Below are 18,052 nucleotides of genomic sequence, written 5' to 3'. Positions count from 1 at the left end.
AGAACAGTACTGCACTCTCCAACCCTACCTGCCCCATCCTCTCTGGTCAACTTTGTTGGAGAATCTCAAGATGCTACAGAGACAAGCAAAGCAAGTCACTTTCCATACTCAAAGTCCCAGGCCATTTCAGCACTTCTGTCATTCTGTGGACTCAGCAATATCATACCCATTTTAGAGATGGCACAACTAGAATCCAGAGACTTTTCAAGACTGGCCAAGGGTCAGATATCTAGGTAGTTACCGAGACAGGACTTGAATGCCAATCTCTCAGCCAATTGAGCTGGCCCCTCAGGTGCCCTCCCTAATTGCTGCTGCCTCTCATGAGGTAGGGAGGCCAGGTCTGGGGTTGAGGGTGAGGCTGGCAGACATCTCTGAGGTCCAGGAGTCTGGAACTGAGGGACACAGACAGCACCACATCCCTTTGCAGTATCACACAATGAGAACATTCTCTTTGAAGCCTCCTGATAAGTGAAGGAGAAAGTCTCTGTTAGGTGCTAATGAATGTTTCACACCTCACCAAACCTCGCCAATCTCCCTTTTTCACTGAGGGCACATCTCAAGCCTTGGCAGGCCACAGTTTCCAGTTAGATTTAATAACCTTGCTTTGTTTTCACTGTGCTTATTTTAAGTCTTACTTTCTATTTATGGCAAGTGATATCGCTTTCCCATTTAAGGCAGTGATATAATGATTCTCTAAAATCAAGTGTTTAAGGGGTGGGGAAAGCAGATCTGGTATTCAAAAAAAAAAAAATAAGTAATACGTGCTGTGGCCATATGGCCCAGTGAGAATGCCTTATGTCTGCCCTAGGTCAAGCCCCTTGCTTAAAAGTGAAAAAGAATGCCGGGGGAAGAGTCCCTGCCCAAGGCACCCGGTGTGTCCCCGGTCGCACTCTGAGACGGGCATGCCTCGAAGACCTCTGGCCACTTAAGCCAAGGTGACTACCGGCCCCTCTGGGCAACACGTGCACGACCCATGTGCCAGTCCGCAAGGTCCCGTGGGCACCAAGACCTCGGGAGGGCGGAAGCGGCTGGGACACCTGGAGAGGCACCCGGAGACTTCCGCGAAGGAGGAGGGCGATGGAGCCGCGGCGCGCTCGGCAAGCAGCTGGGCACCCCGGGCGAGTGGGCAGGCGGGCGGACCCCACGCGGGTCACCTGCGGCCGGGCCGGGCGTGCTTGTGAACGGGCACGCAGACGTCAGCCTCCGAGGCCCGTGCAGCGTTCGGGGCAAGGTGCGCGCGCCCGGCCCCCAGCGGCCCCCAACGGCCCCCGCCCCAAGCGCCGGGACACGCGGAACCGCAGACGGCGACACCCGGGAGGCCACGCGCGTGGAGGGCGGGGCCGAGCCGCGGGACCCCCCTCCCATTGGCCGGGCGCCGGGGCGGGGCGGGGCGAGCGGGCTCGGGAGGGCAGACGCGGGCGCTGGGCGACGGGACGCGCCTCGCGCTGGGGCAGGTGAGCGACGCTCGCAGGGGCGCGGGAGGGCGCCGCTGGGACCGCCTTCGGGAGCCCGGGTTTCTGCCGCCTTTCCGAAGGCTCAGCGACCTCCTCGCCCTGCGGGTGGCAGAGGGGCGTCTGCCTGCAGGAGAGGGAAGGAGGGAGAAGCCAGGCCACGCGCAAAGTTCTCCTCCGCTGGGGACAGGAGGAGGTGGAGGAGGAGGAGGAGCCGGCTGGTGCTAACTTGGAGCTGCGAAACCTTGGGGCGGCGTTCAGAGCCCCCTCCCACACGCGCGCAGAGCAGAGCTCCCTGCTCCTCCTTCAGCCGCTGGCGTCGCCGCGCGCGGAGAGAAAGGAGCCGTCCCTCCGGCGCGGGGAGAGCTGCAGAGCCGCGGGCAGAGGAGGAGGCCGCGGCCGAGCCCGCCAGCCCGTTACCCCCCATCCGAGCGACCCTTTTCGGGGCAGGCGGAGAAGGTGGCATAGGCGACCAGGAGGGTTCGCCCACCCGGGACACGCACCTACAGTCACCTCCAAAGGACCCCCACTCCCCGAATCTCTAGGGGCTGCTCCTTCATCACCGGAGTCGCCCCTACCGCTCTCCCCCCGGCCCCGGAGCCCCAAGCGGGGACCCCCGGATCGGACATCCCCAAGCCTCCGGGCACCTGGCTCAGCAGGAGGCCCCCGGCTCGGGGCAGGGCAGGGCCGGCGGCGGCGAGCCGGAGCCCGCCCCCTGCCCGGGCCCCGCCGAGCCCTCAGAGCCCACCCATGGGGCACCGGCCCCTCGCGCCTCCTTGCCCGGCCGCGCCCAGCCCGGCGCCCCGAGCCGCGCAGGGGAGGATCCGGGCGCAGTGACCCAGGAGGCGCCACAGACTCTGGGAGGTTCGGCGGCGGCTGGAGCAGCAGGCGGCTCCCCGCAGCTCCCGGCGCTTCCAAGCAGCTCTTCTAGCCGAGCCAGAGGCCCGGCCCGCCATTCCCAGGTAGGAGACACCCCAACAGAGCTGGGGATCTGGGGGAGGTGGAGCAGCCGGGAAGAAAGGGTAGAGGCGTGGGGTAGGAAAGCTCAGTGGTTCCTTGCATGACCCAGAGGAAGTGAAATTGACTGAGCACCTCCTATGTGCCGGGATCGTCTGGCAACTTTACATTAACCTAGAGAAAATTAAATTCGTTGAGCACCTACTCTATGTGTCAGACTGGGTGCTAGACCCTTTACTTATCCCAGGAAAGAAAGATGCATTGAGCTTCTACTGTGTACTAGTTGTGGTACCAGAGGCTTTCCATTTAAGAAAGCTAGAGTAATAGCCCATTTAAATAGGAGGAAACTGAGGCTCAGGGAGGAAGAGTCAACTTCCTCAAACACTCCTGTCCCCCTTCTGGAGCTGGCTGCAGCGTACATACCTGGAGGTGGGGAAGGAAGATTAAGAAGCTCGTCCCTTATCCAGAGTTCTTGAGCTTTCTCTGGGTTGGTGCAGAGTGAATTTCCTGGATGATTCCCATCCCAGGAGGGGTTTCCTGTAATTTAGCTGTCTTGGAGGGCCCTGAAAGCAGCTCTGGAGGCCTCTCTGTGCCCTCCCCTCCCCATGTCCCCAGCACTGGGAGGATGACGAGGGGGATATTGTCCAAGAGCTCATGGAAGATGGGAAACCAGGCTGGGAGGGAGCAGCCAGGTCAGGAACCGGTGATTCAGGCCTCCGGTGGTGTCAGAGACAAGATGGGATCCCTGCAAGACCTGTGCCCGCATTCCAGTTCAGCCTCACCCGCTGCTCTAGGCAGCCCCATGACTGCCAAGAGAAAGTGCCACAAAGAAAAGAACCCAGCGTGTGTTCAGGTTTGCGGCGTGTTCAGGTTCAGCTGGGGCAGCCTCCAAACTTACTGGAAGCCCAGGGCTACACAGGGGGCTTGTTTCTTACCATTAACAAGGAGTAACCTGAGCGGCGGGAAGCCAAGTCATTTGCCCAGGGCTGCTGGGCTGGTGAGAGGCAGAGCTGGCCTGCCTGAAGCCAGATGCCTGCCTACCTTCTACCATCCGAGCTGCCAGATGGGGTTGGCTTTGATGGGGTTAGCTTTGCCAGGCCCCCGGACTCTCAAAGTGGCAGCTGGAGGCCAGTGACTGTGATGTATGTGTCCAAAGAGGCTGAGTGTGTGCTGATGGAGGAGGCATGGGAGGGTGGAGCAGAGGGAGTCCAGTGAAACAGGCTCTGGGCACACACCAGGAGGACACGTCCAGACATCCTGCTGCCTGTGCCCGTGTGACCCCTCCATCTTCCGGGCAGGCCCTGGGGGAGAGGCTCCAGGGAGAAGTGGCAAATCCAAGTGTGCACTTGCTGGGAGCTGGCTGGCGGGGTTGGGGGAGAATCCTGGGAGGTGCCCACCCCCTCCTTGCCCCACTGCTTGCAGGCGGCAGAGAAGGAGTGAGAATATAATATGCCTCAGGGGTCATCTCCCTGCCTGATGCCAGCTGAGGCTTCACTGAGTCAGACAGTGTTTTGAAAAAGACAAGTTTCGGTCCAGGGGTGGGTTTTCATAGAGTTAAGAGCCAGGCTTTGGAGCCAAAGCCTGGTTCTGATCCCAGCCCAGCCAGTCTGCTGTGTGAACTGGGGCAAGTAACTTAACCGCTCTGAGCGTCAATGTCCCCATCAGTCAAGTGGGCTGATGGATGTCTTCCTGGCTGTGGTTACCGTGCCCCCAGGATGGCACCTCCTCATCTCTGCTCTGGAAACTTTCTGCCTCCCATCTGTCCTCAGAATGGCCGTGTGGTGGGCTCAGAAGTCACAGTACGTGCATGTGGATGCCTGTGCTGCTAGGGGGTCTCTGTTGAATCTTCTGCCTCTCTGGGCCTCCCCTCTCTGATTCCCCACTTCCTCTCTCTCATTCTCTGCCTCCTCTCTCTGATTTCCTGAAATCCATTCAGTCGTTGATATTGGACTCTATGAATTCCCAAAGGGTCCTTCAAACGCAGCCCTGTCTGCTGCTCGCTGTGTGAGGTCAGCCTGGCTGAGGGTGGAGAAGGGAGAACAGGCTGCAGAGAAGAGCTGTGTCCACGAGGCTGCCCATGGTGCCACCTCTGGGGGAGGAGAGGGAAGAAAGATGTGGGGGTGGGAGGCGGAGCTCACAGAGGCACTGTCACCTGGCGTCCAGGTGTCCAAATGTCTCATACAACCCCACGTGTCTCAAGCCATGTGAAGAATCAGTCTTCTCTCAGTGATAAAAGCCACAGAGGATTTTTTTCCTCCTTTTTTGCCCTTCCTGATTCCCTGTCTCTTATTTCTGACTCCCTGCCTCCTCTCTCTGACTCCCTGTCTCCTCTCTCTGTCTCCTAGCCTCCTCTCTCTGACTCTCTGCCTCCTCTCTCTGACTCCCTGCCTCCTCTCTCTGTCTCCTAGCCTCCTCTCTCTGACCCCCTGAAGCCCATTCAGTCATTGCTGTTAGCTCGTCTGTACCAAGCTCTGGGCTGGAGGCGGGGCAGGGCAGTGTTGGAGACAAATACTATCCCTGGGAGCATCTGGCCCCTTTCCTGTCCTCTATCTAGACAGAAGTGACCACCAGCGAAGTCAGACTCTCTGCAGAGGGACTCGGAGGGCGTGTTCTTTCTCCCCATCTCTGCTGAAGGCCCAGGCTGGCTGAGACAGCCTGGCAGAGACTGAGAAGGGCTCCCTGCTGTGGTCTGGCAGCCCCCTCTCCACCCTTCTCTCTCTCATTTCCTGCCTCCCACACCGATGCCGTGGGTACCTCATCAGGGCTGCCCTGGTGGGGAGGCCGTCCTTAGCATGGCCCCTGGGCCAGTCAGGTGGTTGAGGCTGAGGAGAGAAGGTCCCAGAGGGGGGCTTTAGGCAAGCCCAAAGACAGAGCCATTTGCCATTTGATTAATGTACAGACCATTTATTGAGCTCCTGCTGTGTGCATGGCATGGCAGCTTTGTGGGATAAATTCAAAGACAGCTTTAGGCTGGAGCTGGGTGGAGGACTTGGGGCTCTTAGGCTTGAACTGTTGCCCAGGCTCCCCTATTAACGAAGTAGGCTAGTCACATAGCCTTCCGAGCGCGGCGCAGACCACCTGGGATCCAACGCCTCCTCTGCTGGTTGCCGGCTGTGTAACTGTAAGCAAGTAATGTAACCGCTCTGTGCCTCAGTTTCCTCATCTGTAAATTGGAGAAAAACACCACCTGCTTTCTGGGGTTACTGAAGGGAGAAATAGGTTAACATGCTTGCAGCACTTAGAACATTCTGGCATATTTTAGCTGCCACATAAATGCCAGCTACGATTATGTCTATACTTAGTGCGCGGCCTGGCACACTGCATGGGCTCAGGTGGCCGCAGTTGTTGTCCTTGTGGCTCCAGGCCTGGGGTCTGCCGCGTGCTGAGCTGGCTTATTGTGTGCGCCTCTTTGTGATTCATTCATCGAAGTCACATTGGCAGCTTAGAACTGACCGTGGTGGGAGCATTCACTCCATGGAAATGGGCAAATACCACCAACCAGGGCTTTTCACAAGGGTATTTTTGCGAGCCAGTTTCCTGCGCGGAGACTGGTAGCTGGGCAGGGTGAGCAGACCCAGATGTGTGCCGGGGACTCGCATGCAGGCGATCTCTCCACCCCGAGGGGCCACCTGAGACCTTGGCATCGTGATAACCGGAAAGGGATGGTGTTGGAAGGCGCCTTGGGCCAATGGACGAGGCACTCAAGGAAACCGACATGGGGCATCCCGGGGTGGGGAGCGAGGCTGGCATATACAGCGCTTTGTGTGAATATAAAAACAGTGCCTCTTCCTTGACACAGATGCCCCCACCTCTGGGATGCAGCCCCTACATGCCCACCCAGCCGGGTGCTTTGTGCAGTGCCCAACCTGCGCAACCTGTGGCAGCCTGCAGAGGGCCAAGGGGACTGATACTTCAGCAGGCCTGTGCCCGCCTGCAGCTCAGGGGCTGGAAAGCTCTCCTCTGCGGAGAGGAAGGACTCTTCCTGGGGTGGCGGGATGAGAAAGGCCTTTAGAGAACAGGTGGCACTTGAGCCAGACCCTGAAACGTAAGGGGAGGAGGGCGTTCTGCAGGGGGCGGCGTGAGCAAAGGAGCGGAGGTCGATCTCCGCAGAGCTCAGACGAACTACGGCAATGGCTCAGGGGATCTGGGGGGATTCTGGTGGGCACTGAGGTAGGAAAGGAGGGAGGGCTGGGCTGCAAAGGGCCCTTGGGGTAGACCTGGTGGAGCCTGTGGGTTTGTTTATGCAAGAGCTTGGACCCATGTCAGCCTCTTTCATGAGGTCCAGAGGCTCCCATAGACAGCTGTGGGTTTGCTCCGGAACCATGAACCCTTGGAGTTGTGAGGGATGCTTGAGCCGGCCATGGGTTACTTCCCATCCCACATCCTCTACTCCGAGCCTTGGGGTCTCCCAAAGACAAGTAGACACCTGGGGCCTGGGAGGCAAAAATCTCCAGGCAGGCCATGGAGCGGGCGGGAGACCACCAGATGCAGAGCACAGCTCTAAAGGTGGGTCCTCCCGGGATGGCTGCAGGAGCAACCCCAGGCATCGGACTCGGAGCATGCGGTGTGGACACAGCCTTCCCTTCTTCCCAGGAGGGCTGAATGGCCACAGAACCCCCTTCCCCATCCGGCCCCAGGTTTAAGAAATGCATGCTAGTGCCTTCCCCGTGTCTTACCCTGGAATAATCACAGGTTTCCAGAAAGCCAGGTGGATGAACCAGGGAAAGAACGGATTCTCGCAAGAGATACCGTTTTTGAGATTTCTCCATGTGCTGAGCCCTTTGCAACAGCTCCGTGAGTTGGGTTTATTTTGTAGATGAGAAAAGTGACTCCTAGAGAGGTTAAGCCACTTGCCCAAGATCAGTAGCAAGAGGCAAGGTGAGGATTCAAATCCTAGCAGTCTGGTGCTTGTACAAACGAAAGGGTGAATGAACGGATGGTGAGTGACTCAGTGGGTGAAGGAAGGAGTGCAGGCGAGGGCAGGAATGAGAGGGTAGAACTCCAAGGCCCCTTCGGACCTCGTCTGACATTTCCATTCTACAGACAGAAAACCCAGACCTAGACAGAGGCCCCAAGAGAGGGGGCCAAGTCCTCTAACAAGGGGTGGCGGGGCCAGGTCGGGGCCCCCTGAGGCCAAGTCCTCTAACAAGGGGTGGCGGGGCCAGCTCGGGGCCCCCTGATGACTACTTCCCTCGCTCTCTGTCGCAGCCCCGAGCCATGATGAAGACTTTGTCCAGCGGGAACTGCACGCTCAGTGTGCCCGCCAAGAACTCATACCGTATGGTGGTGCTGGGTGCCTCTCGGGTGGGCAAGAGCTCTATCGTGTCTCGCTTCCTCAATGGCCGCTTCGAGGACCAGTACACACCCACCATCGAGGACTTCCACCGCAAGGTGTACAACATTCGCGGTGACATGTACCAGCTCGACATCCTGGATACCTCCGGCAACCACCCCTTCCCTGCCATGCGCAGGCTCTCCATCCTCACAGGTGAGGCCCGCCGGTGCCGGGGCTGGGGTGGCAGGGCCGGGACATGGGTGTGGAGTGTGCTGCGTACTTGGCCGTTTGCATGGTACTTGCACAGCCATCATCTGAGACAGGTGTCATCCTTGCACAATGAGGCTCAGAGGGGTTTTGCCACTTGCTGGAACTAGTGATGGAGGCAGGGGCTCGAGTCCATTCTGTTAGACCCCAGATCGATTCCTCATGGCTGTCGGTGCCACCTTCCAGATCAGAGCTGACAGCAGCGTGCCCCAGGGATATTCCTTTCTAGGGAACAGAATGATGCCCAGCCTTCTGCTTCCCTCCTCTGGAGATGACCCAGCAGAGCTCCAAGGCCCATGGTCAGTCCACGGGGCTCAGGTCTCCCACACCCCAGGCCTTTGCCACCTCCTAGAGAGGTAAGGGCAGGACCCAGGGAGTAGTCACCAAAGGGAAGGGGCCTTGGTCATAGTCACAGTGATGGTGGCGGCAGCAGCTGACACTTAACAGGAGCAGTGGGCCTGGTCTTGTTCTTAGAGCCTGGCATGTGGTTATTTAACCCTCAGAAGTAAAAAGTGGATTCATTCAATTTTTACAAGTGGAGAAACTGAAGCCCAGAGAGGTTAAGGAACTTGGTCCAGTGGTCCCACAGCTCGTAAAGGCAGTCTGCTTCTGTACCCTAGGACAAAACCACACCACGGTCTCTCAGCTCTTCTGGGAGCAGTACAGAGGGACAGGGAGGTTAAACCCCGGACCCAGAGCCTGGATCTGAGTCCTAGTCCCCCTTCTCCCTGGTTTTATAACTCAAGGCAAGGGATTTTCTCTCTGTGCGCCTCAGCGTTCTCACCTATTAAATCAGCATGACATCACCCCTCATCCTAAGGGCAGGGTGAGAATTGAATGAGTGAATATACGTAAAGCGCTTGGTGGGCAGGTAGTAAGTGCGCAGTAAATCCCAGAGGACTTCTGTTGAGTCAGCATTTGTCGTGGGCCTGCTCTGAGCTACACAGTCATTTCCCAAGCCACGCCCCTCCTGTTGCTGGCCAGGGATGAGGGAAGGAGTGAGCAGGCAGCTCTCTAGGCATCATTAAGATAACCCCCAAACAGAGATAACTTCCACACCAAGAAACCCATGCCATGCCCCGCCCTGCCTCAGGCCTCCAGGCCAAGCCTGAGGCCGTGGGGGGCCGGGGAGCCCTCCTTGAGTGCTTCCTCTTCCAGGCTGGCTTTTTGGAGCATCTGACCCAGACAGAAGTCAAGCTCCCCACTCCACCCCAAGTTTTGGAGAAGGAGCATGTAGATAGGAGAGCCCTGGGTCAGCCTGTGTTCGAATCCCATCTGGGCCTCTTGGCTTGAATGTGTGACCAGAGGTACATGCATTCCGTCTCAGCCTCTCCAGCTGCCCAGTAGGCTTAACCTCAAACCCCATGGGGAGGCTGTGAGGACTGCCCGAGACAGCTGGCAGCTAAGCAGATGAGGCCAGATGCAGAGCAGGCATTGAGCAAGACAGGCAGGACCCCTGCTCTCCTGGAAATGACTTTTATTATTATCTGAACGCAGTCCACAGAAGTCCTGTGGCGGGAGCTTCCAGCACATGATGTGTATTGATTGCATGGGTGTCAACCCTCCCAGCCTTGGGGAGGGGACTGGGTACCCACTGCCATAAATAAGGCTAATGACAGAGGAAAGGAGGGGAGAGATGAAGAGAGGAAGCCCGTGCCTGTTTTCAGCATGAATTTTCAGTGACACAAGTAATACACAAACACACCCTCCTGCAAATGCTGCAGGTAAAGCTAATGCCACTTTGACCCACGTCCCCCATCTCAGGCTCCTGCCCCTGCCCTCGAGGTGGCCACCCTGGCCGTCTGGCGTGGAGCCTTCCGGGCCCCCGTGAAGACACTGCCTTTCCTATTTGTATCCCCACGATGGAGAATATGTGAGCCTGGCTCTTTTTCCCAGCGCATCTCATTCTGAGCACATCTGTCTGATGTTCGTTTTTTTCACTCACCAACCGGTGCCTCATTTTCCAACCTGGTGGAACCTCATTTTTCCAACCTCATTTTCCTGCCGCGCAGGAAATTCTGAAAGCCATTAATTCCACCGTGAGCTCTCCTTCCAGCTGCCAGCCGGGCCCATCTCTGATGCTTGGCATCGCAGACTCGCATTTGAATATGTCAAGGCCGTGAGTCCTCAGGGGCCCCAGATTAGCCTAACGGGATGGGGTTTGGCAGCGCAAGCAGGAAAAGTTGCCAAGCTGACGCTGCCTCGCAAGTGCCTTTCACTCCACCACTCCCATCCATTCAGCCTGCCTTGGTGAACACCGACCGTGTGCCAGGCCCCGAGGAGACCACGATGAGTGGGCGATGGGGCCCTCCTCTGTACCAGAGCTCACTGTTTGGAGCACACCCTTGGCCTGGACACCATTCTGAATGTGCCATGTGCCAGTAAGTGGGGGCAAATGGGGTGCTCTGGAGGTGCAGAGGAAGTAGGCAGCCGTTCTGCCAGAAGCTGGAACTGCTTGCTTCTCTTCTCGAGAACTTGGGCCAGTTGGCTAACTCTTCTGGGCCTCAGTTTCCTCATCTGTGAGACAGGGATCGTGTATCCACACCACAAGGCTATCAAGAGTTTAGGCAAAAGTGGCTGGACGCGGTGGCTCACGCCTGTAATCCCAGCACTTTGGGAGGCTGAGGCAGGTGTATCACCTAAAGTCAGGAGTTCGAGACCATCCTGGCCAACATGGTAAAACCCTGTGTCTACTAAAAAGGCAAAAAATTAGCCAGGCGTGGTGCTGGACACCTGTAATCCCAGCTACTCAGAAGGCTGAGGCAGGAGAATCACTTGAACCCAGGAGGCGGAGGTTGCGGTGAGCCGAGATCATGCCATTGCACTCTAGCCTGGGTAACAAGAGTGAAACTCTGTCTCAAGAAAACAAAACAAAAACAAAAGCAAAAATTAGCCAGGTTTGGTGGTGGAGCACCTGTAATCCCAGCCACTCAGGAGGCTGAGGCAGGAGAATCACTTAGATCCAGGAGGTGGAGGTTGCAATGAGCGGAGATCGCACCACTGCACTCCAGCCTGGGCAACAGAGCAAGACTCCATCTCAAAAAAAAAAAAAAGAAAAAAAAGAGTTTAAGTAAAAGGAGAAAAGTGCTTATTGAGAGCTGGAAATCGGGATGGAGGCACCCATCCGGACAGCCTCCCCACCGTCTTAGCATCTCCACAGCAGCCGCTGTTTGAGATTCCAAAGCCTGCCTGGAGTGACGCGATGAGTTATAGTGAGGCAGTGTGGGCCTCGGAGGCCGGTGCCCACTTTTTCATCCTATGATTCGAGAAGCTGAGAGCACCTACTGTGTACCAGGCACCAGCTAGGTGAGGACAGAATCAGGTAGAAGTCTCAGCCTAGCCACACAGAAGCTGTGTGATTTCGGGCAGGTCGCATACCCTTTCTGAGCCTCAGTTTGCTCACACGTAACACAAAGGTAACAAAATCTCCTTGACAGAGGCGTAGTGAGGAATCAAGAGAACAGTGGGCCTGGAGCATATACCTGATGCTTGGCTCCCAGCAGGCCCTCGTTTTCATCATCACTGACACCTGAGGCCACCGTCCATTCATGATCTTGTATAACTCTCAAAATAATCCTGCAAGGTCATATTTCATCTGCATGAAACAGACAGAGAATCTGAGATCACAGAGGTTTCAAGATCTGCAGCTAAGTGGATGAGGCCATATGCAAACCAGGCATTAAGCAAGACAGGCAGGACCCCTGCTCTCCTGGAAATGACTTTTATTATTATCTGAACACAGTTCACACAAGTCACTCTCACCCCTCTCCAGTCCTGCAAGGAAATGTGAAGTGCGTTAACTGTGTTTGAACCAAGCGGTACCACGTGTTAGCTATGCGACCTTGAACAGGGGCTTCAACCCCCTCGCCCTCAGTTTCCTGCCCTGGAAAACGGGGAGAATAATCGCAGGTACCCCACAGAGTCGCTGTGAAGGTTTTAAGTCAGTGACGCCGGGCCACTGCCTCAGGGCACCTGTGACTGCGGCTGTTGGGACTGATGTTCTGTGGCCAGAGGAGGGCAGGGGGCGCAGCCGGCCGGTGCACTCACTGCCTGGGCTCTCTCCCTGCAGGGGACGTCTTCATCCTGGTGTTCAGCCTGGATAACCGGGAGTCCTTCGATGAGGTCAAGCGCCTCCAGAAGCAGATCCTGGAGGTCAAGTCCTGCCTGAAGAACAAGACCAAGGAGGCGGCGGAGCTGCCCATGGTCATCTGTGGCAACAAGAACGACCACGGCGAGCTCTGCCGCCAGGTGCCCACCACCGAGGCCGAGCTGCTGGTGTCGGGCGACGAGAACTGCGCCTACTTCGAGGTGTCAGCCAAGAAGAACACCAACGTGGACGAGATGTTCTACGTGCTCTTCAGCATGGCCAAGCTGCCGCATGAGATGAGCCCCGCCCTGCACCGCAAGATCTCCGTGCAGTACGGTGACGCCTTCCACCCCAGGCCCTTCTGCATGCGCCGCATCAAGGAGGTAGACGCCTACGGCATGGTCTCGCCCTTCGCCCGCCGCCCCAGCGTCAACAGTGACCTCAAGTACATCAAGGCCAAGGTCCTTCGGGAAGGCCAGGCCCGCGAGAGGGACAAGTGCACCCTCCAGTGAGCAAGGGATGCTGGCGTGGGGCTTGGGCTGGGCCTGCAGGGAGGTGGCCCCAGATGCCCGCTGTGCGCATCCCCCACCGAGGCCCCGTAGCAGGCTTGTTCACAGACCTTGGCACCAGACTGGAGGCCCCCAGGCACTTGCCTCCGCATCGCCGTCTGCCTTCTCACAGCGTTCCCGAGTCTCCTCGTCCGCAGCTCCTCTATGGGAAGACACATCTCTGCAGCCTAAAGAGTGACGCAGAGACCCAAGTTACGCTTTCCTCTCCTGAGGTTGGAAGAAACGCTGATGCCAGAGGGGTGAGGATTGCTGCGTCAAATGGAACCTCCTGGGACAAGAACCAGGATGGAAAGGACACCGGGACCCAGATGGGAGAGGTCACCTCTCTCCTGGCGTAACATGCAGCTTGGTTTGGGTGGCAGCTGAGAGAACGTCTCTCTCAGCCCCGCGACTCCTGCCCTCTGCACCCCTCCAGCTACCCCTGACATTGAGCCAGTGGCAGCTGTATTTCAAGGGGGCGTGGCCACATCTAGACCACGCCCACCTCCTGACCGCGTTCTTCAGCCTCCCCTCCCCACCCCTCCTCTCCCAGGTCCCTTCCCCGCCCCCCCCCCCCCCCCCCCCGCCGACAGTTGTGCTTTATTGTGGTTGCAGCTGTTTTCATGTCCTGTATAAGTAGAAATGGAAATCATTGTACTGTAAAAGCCTAGTGACCCCCTCCTTGGCCAGGCCCTCACCCAGTTCAGATCCACAGCCTCCACCAGGGACGCCTTCTCCTCCGCTCCCAAACAGGGTTCCCATGGCCTGTCTGCAGCTAGATATTGACCTCTGCCGTTGAGCTCCACAGTTTACAGATGATTGCACAAGCGTGGAGCAGACAGGCCACGGCTGCTTTTTTATGCTCCCATTTCACAGAGGATACCACCAGGCAAGGACACAGCCCGGTGGGGACATGATGAGCCCCAGGCCCCACTCCTGCCCCCCAGCAAGTTCAGGGTACAGCTCCACCTAGAACCAAGCTGTCGTCTACTGTTCTTGTTACTCAAGCATTTATTAAGCACCGACTGAGTGCTGGGTTCATTGTGTCCTAGGAAACCAAGAGGGTCCCCAGCCCTGGCCCCTGCCCACCCCTGCTGCCCCGCCACCCTCTGCACACACAGTGGTGAGGGGGCAGGGAGGAGCAGCTGGGACTCAGGACTGAGCCAGGAAGGGCTCCGACAGAGAAGCTCAGGGTGGGTCTTTTCCTTGTGCCCGGGATTGGGCTGTGCTGGGTACCACCATGTACTCAGGCATGGTGGGTTTCGAACCCATAAACCAAAGGCCCTTCTCATCAGCTCTTAACAAGCATATTTTGTATTTTAATCTCTCTAAATGTATTGAAGTTTTAGGGCCCTAAGGAACCCTAGTGAGCATCTAATGGGTCTTTCTGAGGTCCAGAGAGGATAAGTAACTTTCCCCAGGTCACACAGCAAGTCTGTGAGTGGCAGAAGCAAGCTAGCACTGGGCATTCAGTACATACCATGATGTGCCCCCTCTTTTGATGCTTGGCCCCTGGGGCCTTCAGGGCTTTGGAACATCTTGTCCTCAACCTTCTCCCTAGCTCAGTCTGTGAGGGACCCTGTAGATATTGTGTACACTATGCCCATGTATATACGAGTACACACAGATGAACCCAGATGTACACATGCCCTGGCCCCTGCCTGCGTACCTGCACCCGTACCCCAGCCTTGGCCCTGCCTGCGTCTGTGCCCAAAGCAGCAGCTCCGACCCTGCCTCTGTCCCCGCTCCGCCCCCTGCCCGAGCTCTCCGAGCAGGCCGGGCACCTCGGCTGCACAGGTGTGTGGCATACTCTCACCCAGGCACACCCCGCCGCCATGGATCTCCGTGTACACTATCAATAAAAGTGGGTTTGTTACAAAGCCATGTCCTTGCCCATGTGTATTTTGTGTATTTCCAAGAGGAGTGTGCCCCCCTCCCCAACCAAAGCTGGCCTTTCCCTCCCAAAATGCACCTGCGGGGTGCCCTGGCCCTGTGGGTCGGCACTGAGCCCACCTTCAAGTTTAAATTGGGGGAAGTGATGCCCTCCCTCAGCCCGGCCTCCTGGATCCTCCGGGTGTGTGCACAGAGGCGTCCGTGTCCACACTGGAGGGGCCTCCTGCGGACCGCTAGCTCTGGGAGGTTCTCTGCATCTGAGTTCTTCGTGGTTCCCGTACAGCAGCAATCTCACCCTCAGGGGACGTTTGGCAATGTCTGGAAACCGTTTCCAAGCCTGGGGCTGGGGGGGGCTACTCTCACCTCGTGGGCGGAGGCCAGGGACTCCGTTCAGTATCCTCCAATGGACAGGCCGTCCCTCCACCCCCACCCCACCGAGAATGATCTGGCCACAAATGCCGAGTGTGGGCAGGCTCCAGGGGCCAGGACATGCCCCCCGCCCGCCTGTGGTGGATTTGTTGGATCACATTCGAGATGGAACTGGGTACACACGGGCTCACAGCACGAGTCCTCCTGTGAAGTGAGACAGGATGCGGGTGGGGATGGCAAGGGGAGGCCAAGGGAGAAGGTCTGGGCCCTGAACAACCCTGAACATGCCCCCTGGCACTCAGACGCTTCCCTGGGCAGAGGGAAAGGAAGAGGCCAGCGAGTGCCCACTGTGTGTTTAGCTGGCACATCTCATACCATCCTGTCACCCAGCCCTGAGGGAAGCCACACACACTCACCCCATGTGAGCATTTAGGCTCAGAGAGCTCAATATCTTGTCCAAGATGGCATAGTTGGTGAAGCGGCAGATCAGAGCTTCAGCACCAGAGGCTCTCTGATCTCCGTCTGGGTGAGGAAAGATTTTGCATCCAGGAGGTGGAGACAGTCTGTTCTTTTGATCAGCAAATGCCACCAGCAAGATCAGGGAGCCAGGCCCTAAAGGAGGTCAAGAGGCAGGTAGTTCAAGGTCCACTGGGAGCCACATTGTCTCCCGGGAAGCACAGACATTCACCAAACAAAGAGAGCTGGGCTGTGCTGGAAGCAAGACCATGCAAGTCCGTGGTGTGGGAGCTGGATAAATCCCAATGTTCGCCTATCTAGAGGCCCCGCTCCCAGCCTCTGTCTACCTGGGGAGCTCAGCTCCCAGCCTCTGCCTGCCCGAGGCCCCACTCCCAGCCTCTGCTTACCTGGGAGCCACACTCCCAGCCTCTGTCTACCTGGGAGCTCAGTTCCTAACCTCTGCCCACCCAAGGACACATCTCCTAACCTCTGCCTACCTGGGACCCATCTCCCAGCTTCTGCTAATCTAGCAGCCCAGCTCCCCTCCGAGCTTTTGCCCACACCAGTCACAGAAGGTCAGTGCTGTCTAGATCTCGGTTTTCACACACACGAAGCCTGGAGGCGAGCACTCCCTTCCACATCGCCATGAGCGCTGCTCCGTAAGACGGGCACTGGTGCACGGGGCCAGGCTCCCACGGGGTCCAGCTGGAGCCCAGCCTGCCGCTGCCACTCCCTTTCTCCATGTGAGTCTGCAAATAAGTCTTGCCCCCTTCCGGGCCTCCTTTTCTTCATGAGTAAATGGGCGGCGGGAGGAAGGCATCTGGACCAGATACACACCAACAGCCTCTCGCAGCCTTGCTGGCCTCTGCTAGAAGGAATTAATATTCCTGTTGCATAATTCACAACATTCCTATCATCACCAAGCAGAACACGCTCACCCCAGCCCCAGCTCTAGCCCCACTCCCTGTTTCCCGCATCCCACATCCTTGGCCTGGAATGGGGTTGACAGCAACGGGCTGCTGCAGAGGAGACAGACAGATGTATTCTTAGCGCTGGGACAGAGGTTAGGATAAGACTGTAGGAAAATTCCCCTCGCGGCGAGGCCATTTAGAGCCGAGCCCAGGATAGCCAGCTAATCCCCCGACCCTAGGAAGGGAGCATGGGGAATATGATTTCAAAGAATTCCGTGCAGTGAACTCTAAGTACTTGCTTCGTTCTGCCTCCCTGAACCTGTCGGTTACTTGAAAGAAAAACTCCGGTCTGCGTCAAGGCCTGGTGGGGGCTGATGGGAGGCCTGCCAGGAACTCACAGTGAAGGCTGCCGGCGATGGGGGAAGGGAACGGGCTCGGACTTCTGCAAAGACCTCATTCTGTGCCAAGTGTGTGCTGGGCCTTTTACCTGCATCCTGTCATTGGATCCTCATGGCAGAGCTAGCTGGAATCCCTTTTTGGATAAGAGGGAATTGAGTTCAGAGAGGTAAGTCGCTTGTCCAAGGTTGCACAGCCAGGAGGAAGCAGAGTTGAGTGAGAAACCGTGTCTGACTCCAAAGTACATCTTTGTCTCCAGGGCTTTTATCACTGAGCCAGCTGAGGGGCTGCTCTCTAGCGGGAGAGTCCGGTGAGTTGGGGTGCAGTATCTGCATGTGGTTCAGAGAACTCAGAAAACAGGGTGCTCTTCCACTCACAGTAAAAAGCTGAGTTGCTATAACAAGAGAACTCAACTTTTTTTTCATAGAAAAGTCACTCTGCTCCACGTGGTCACTCAGGCACCCAGGGTTTCTTCCATCTTCAGGTTCCTCCATCTACAGGACCTTGTCGCCATCTGCAGGGTTGAAGCCACTGCCACATTCAGGTTCAGTCAAAGGGATGGGGAAGAGAGTGTGGAGGAGGTTCACCTGCTGTTTCCATGGACACGTCGCTTCCACTTTCTAGCATTGGCAAGAGCCAGCCATGTGACCTACCTGTGGGAAGGCCAGAGAGATGCAGTCCTTTGCTAGGTGGCCCCATGCCCAGTGGTGACTTTTTTTTTTTTCTGAGATGAAGTTTTGCTCTTATTGTCCAGGCTGGAGTGCAATGGCACAATCTTGGCTCACTACAGCCTCTGCCTCCCGTGTTCAAGTGATTCTCCTGCCTCAGCCTCCCAAGTAGCTGGGAGTACAGGCATGCACCACCACATCCAGCTAATTTTTTGTATTTTTAGTAGAGACAGAGTTTCTTCATGTTGGTCAGGCTGGTCTCGAACTCCTGACCTCAGGTGATCCACCCACCTTGGCCTCCCAAAGTGCTGGGATGACAGGCGTGTGAGCCACCGTGCCTGGCCGCCCAGTGGTGACTCTTCACGGTGGAACAGAGGAGTGATTGGTTGGCCAGCTGGTTGTCTCCAAGCAGCCGGCCTCGGGATCCCATGGGCGGTCTGGCTTCAAACAATCTCCACTTAGCAGATGAAATCAGAAAGCAGGTCTAGGCTCCCAAGGCCGTTTTACATTGGCTCTGAGCACTTATTCCCATCCAACCCCTGTTCCCAGACGACAACTTGGACTATCCCATGATTTTTCTCATCTCTCAGAAAACAGAATATACCGTAGGCATTTTAAGTGGTAAGTACAGTCTCAACTCAAATTCCTTGGCCTGTGTGATTATCAGATTCCCAGTCTTCATTCACAAGAGTTTCCCTTGCTCCCCCAGCTGTGGTCTACTGCACATGAAAAGACTCAGGAAGAGAAGGGTGGACACTTCACTTTTCTTACTTG

The 18,052-nt window shown here is 57.0% G+C and overlaps 1 protein-coding gene across 1 annotated transcript; it reads left to right on the top strand.

Annotated features, from left to right (window-relative positions):
• The first annotated feature begins 1,999 nt into the window (after positions 1-1,999).
• On the top strand, positions 2,000-13,156 carry RASD2 (RASD family member 2). The gene is made up of 3 exons (XM_010343535.3): positions 2,000-2,413; positions 7,617-7,896; positions 12,020-13,156. Exons 2-3 carry the CDS (start codon positions 7,626-7,628, stop codon positions 12,547-12,549), a joined length of 801 nt encoding a protein of 266 aa, XP_010341837.1. The 5' UTR covers positions 2,000-2,413; positions 7,617-7,625; the 3' UTR covers positions 12,550-13,156.
• The last annotated feature ends 4,896 nt before the right edge of the window (positions 13,157-18,052 follow it).

This window comes from Saimiri boliviensis, chromosome 21, assembly GCF_048565385.1.
Source record: "Saimiri boliviensis isolate mSaiBol1 chromosome 21, mSaiBol1.pri, whole genome shotgun sequence".
NCBI lineage: Eukaryota > Metazoa > Chordata > Mammalia > Primates > Cebidae > Saimiri > Saimiri boliviensis.
The sequence above is the reverse complement of the archived record's forward strand: the minus strand, read 5'-3'. Positions and strand labels throughout refer to the sequence as shown.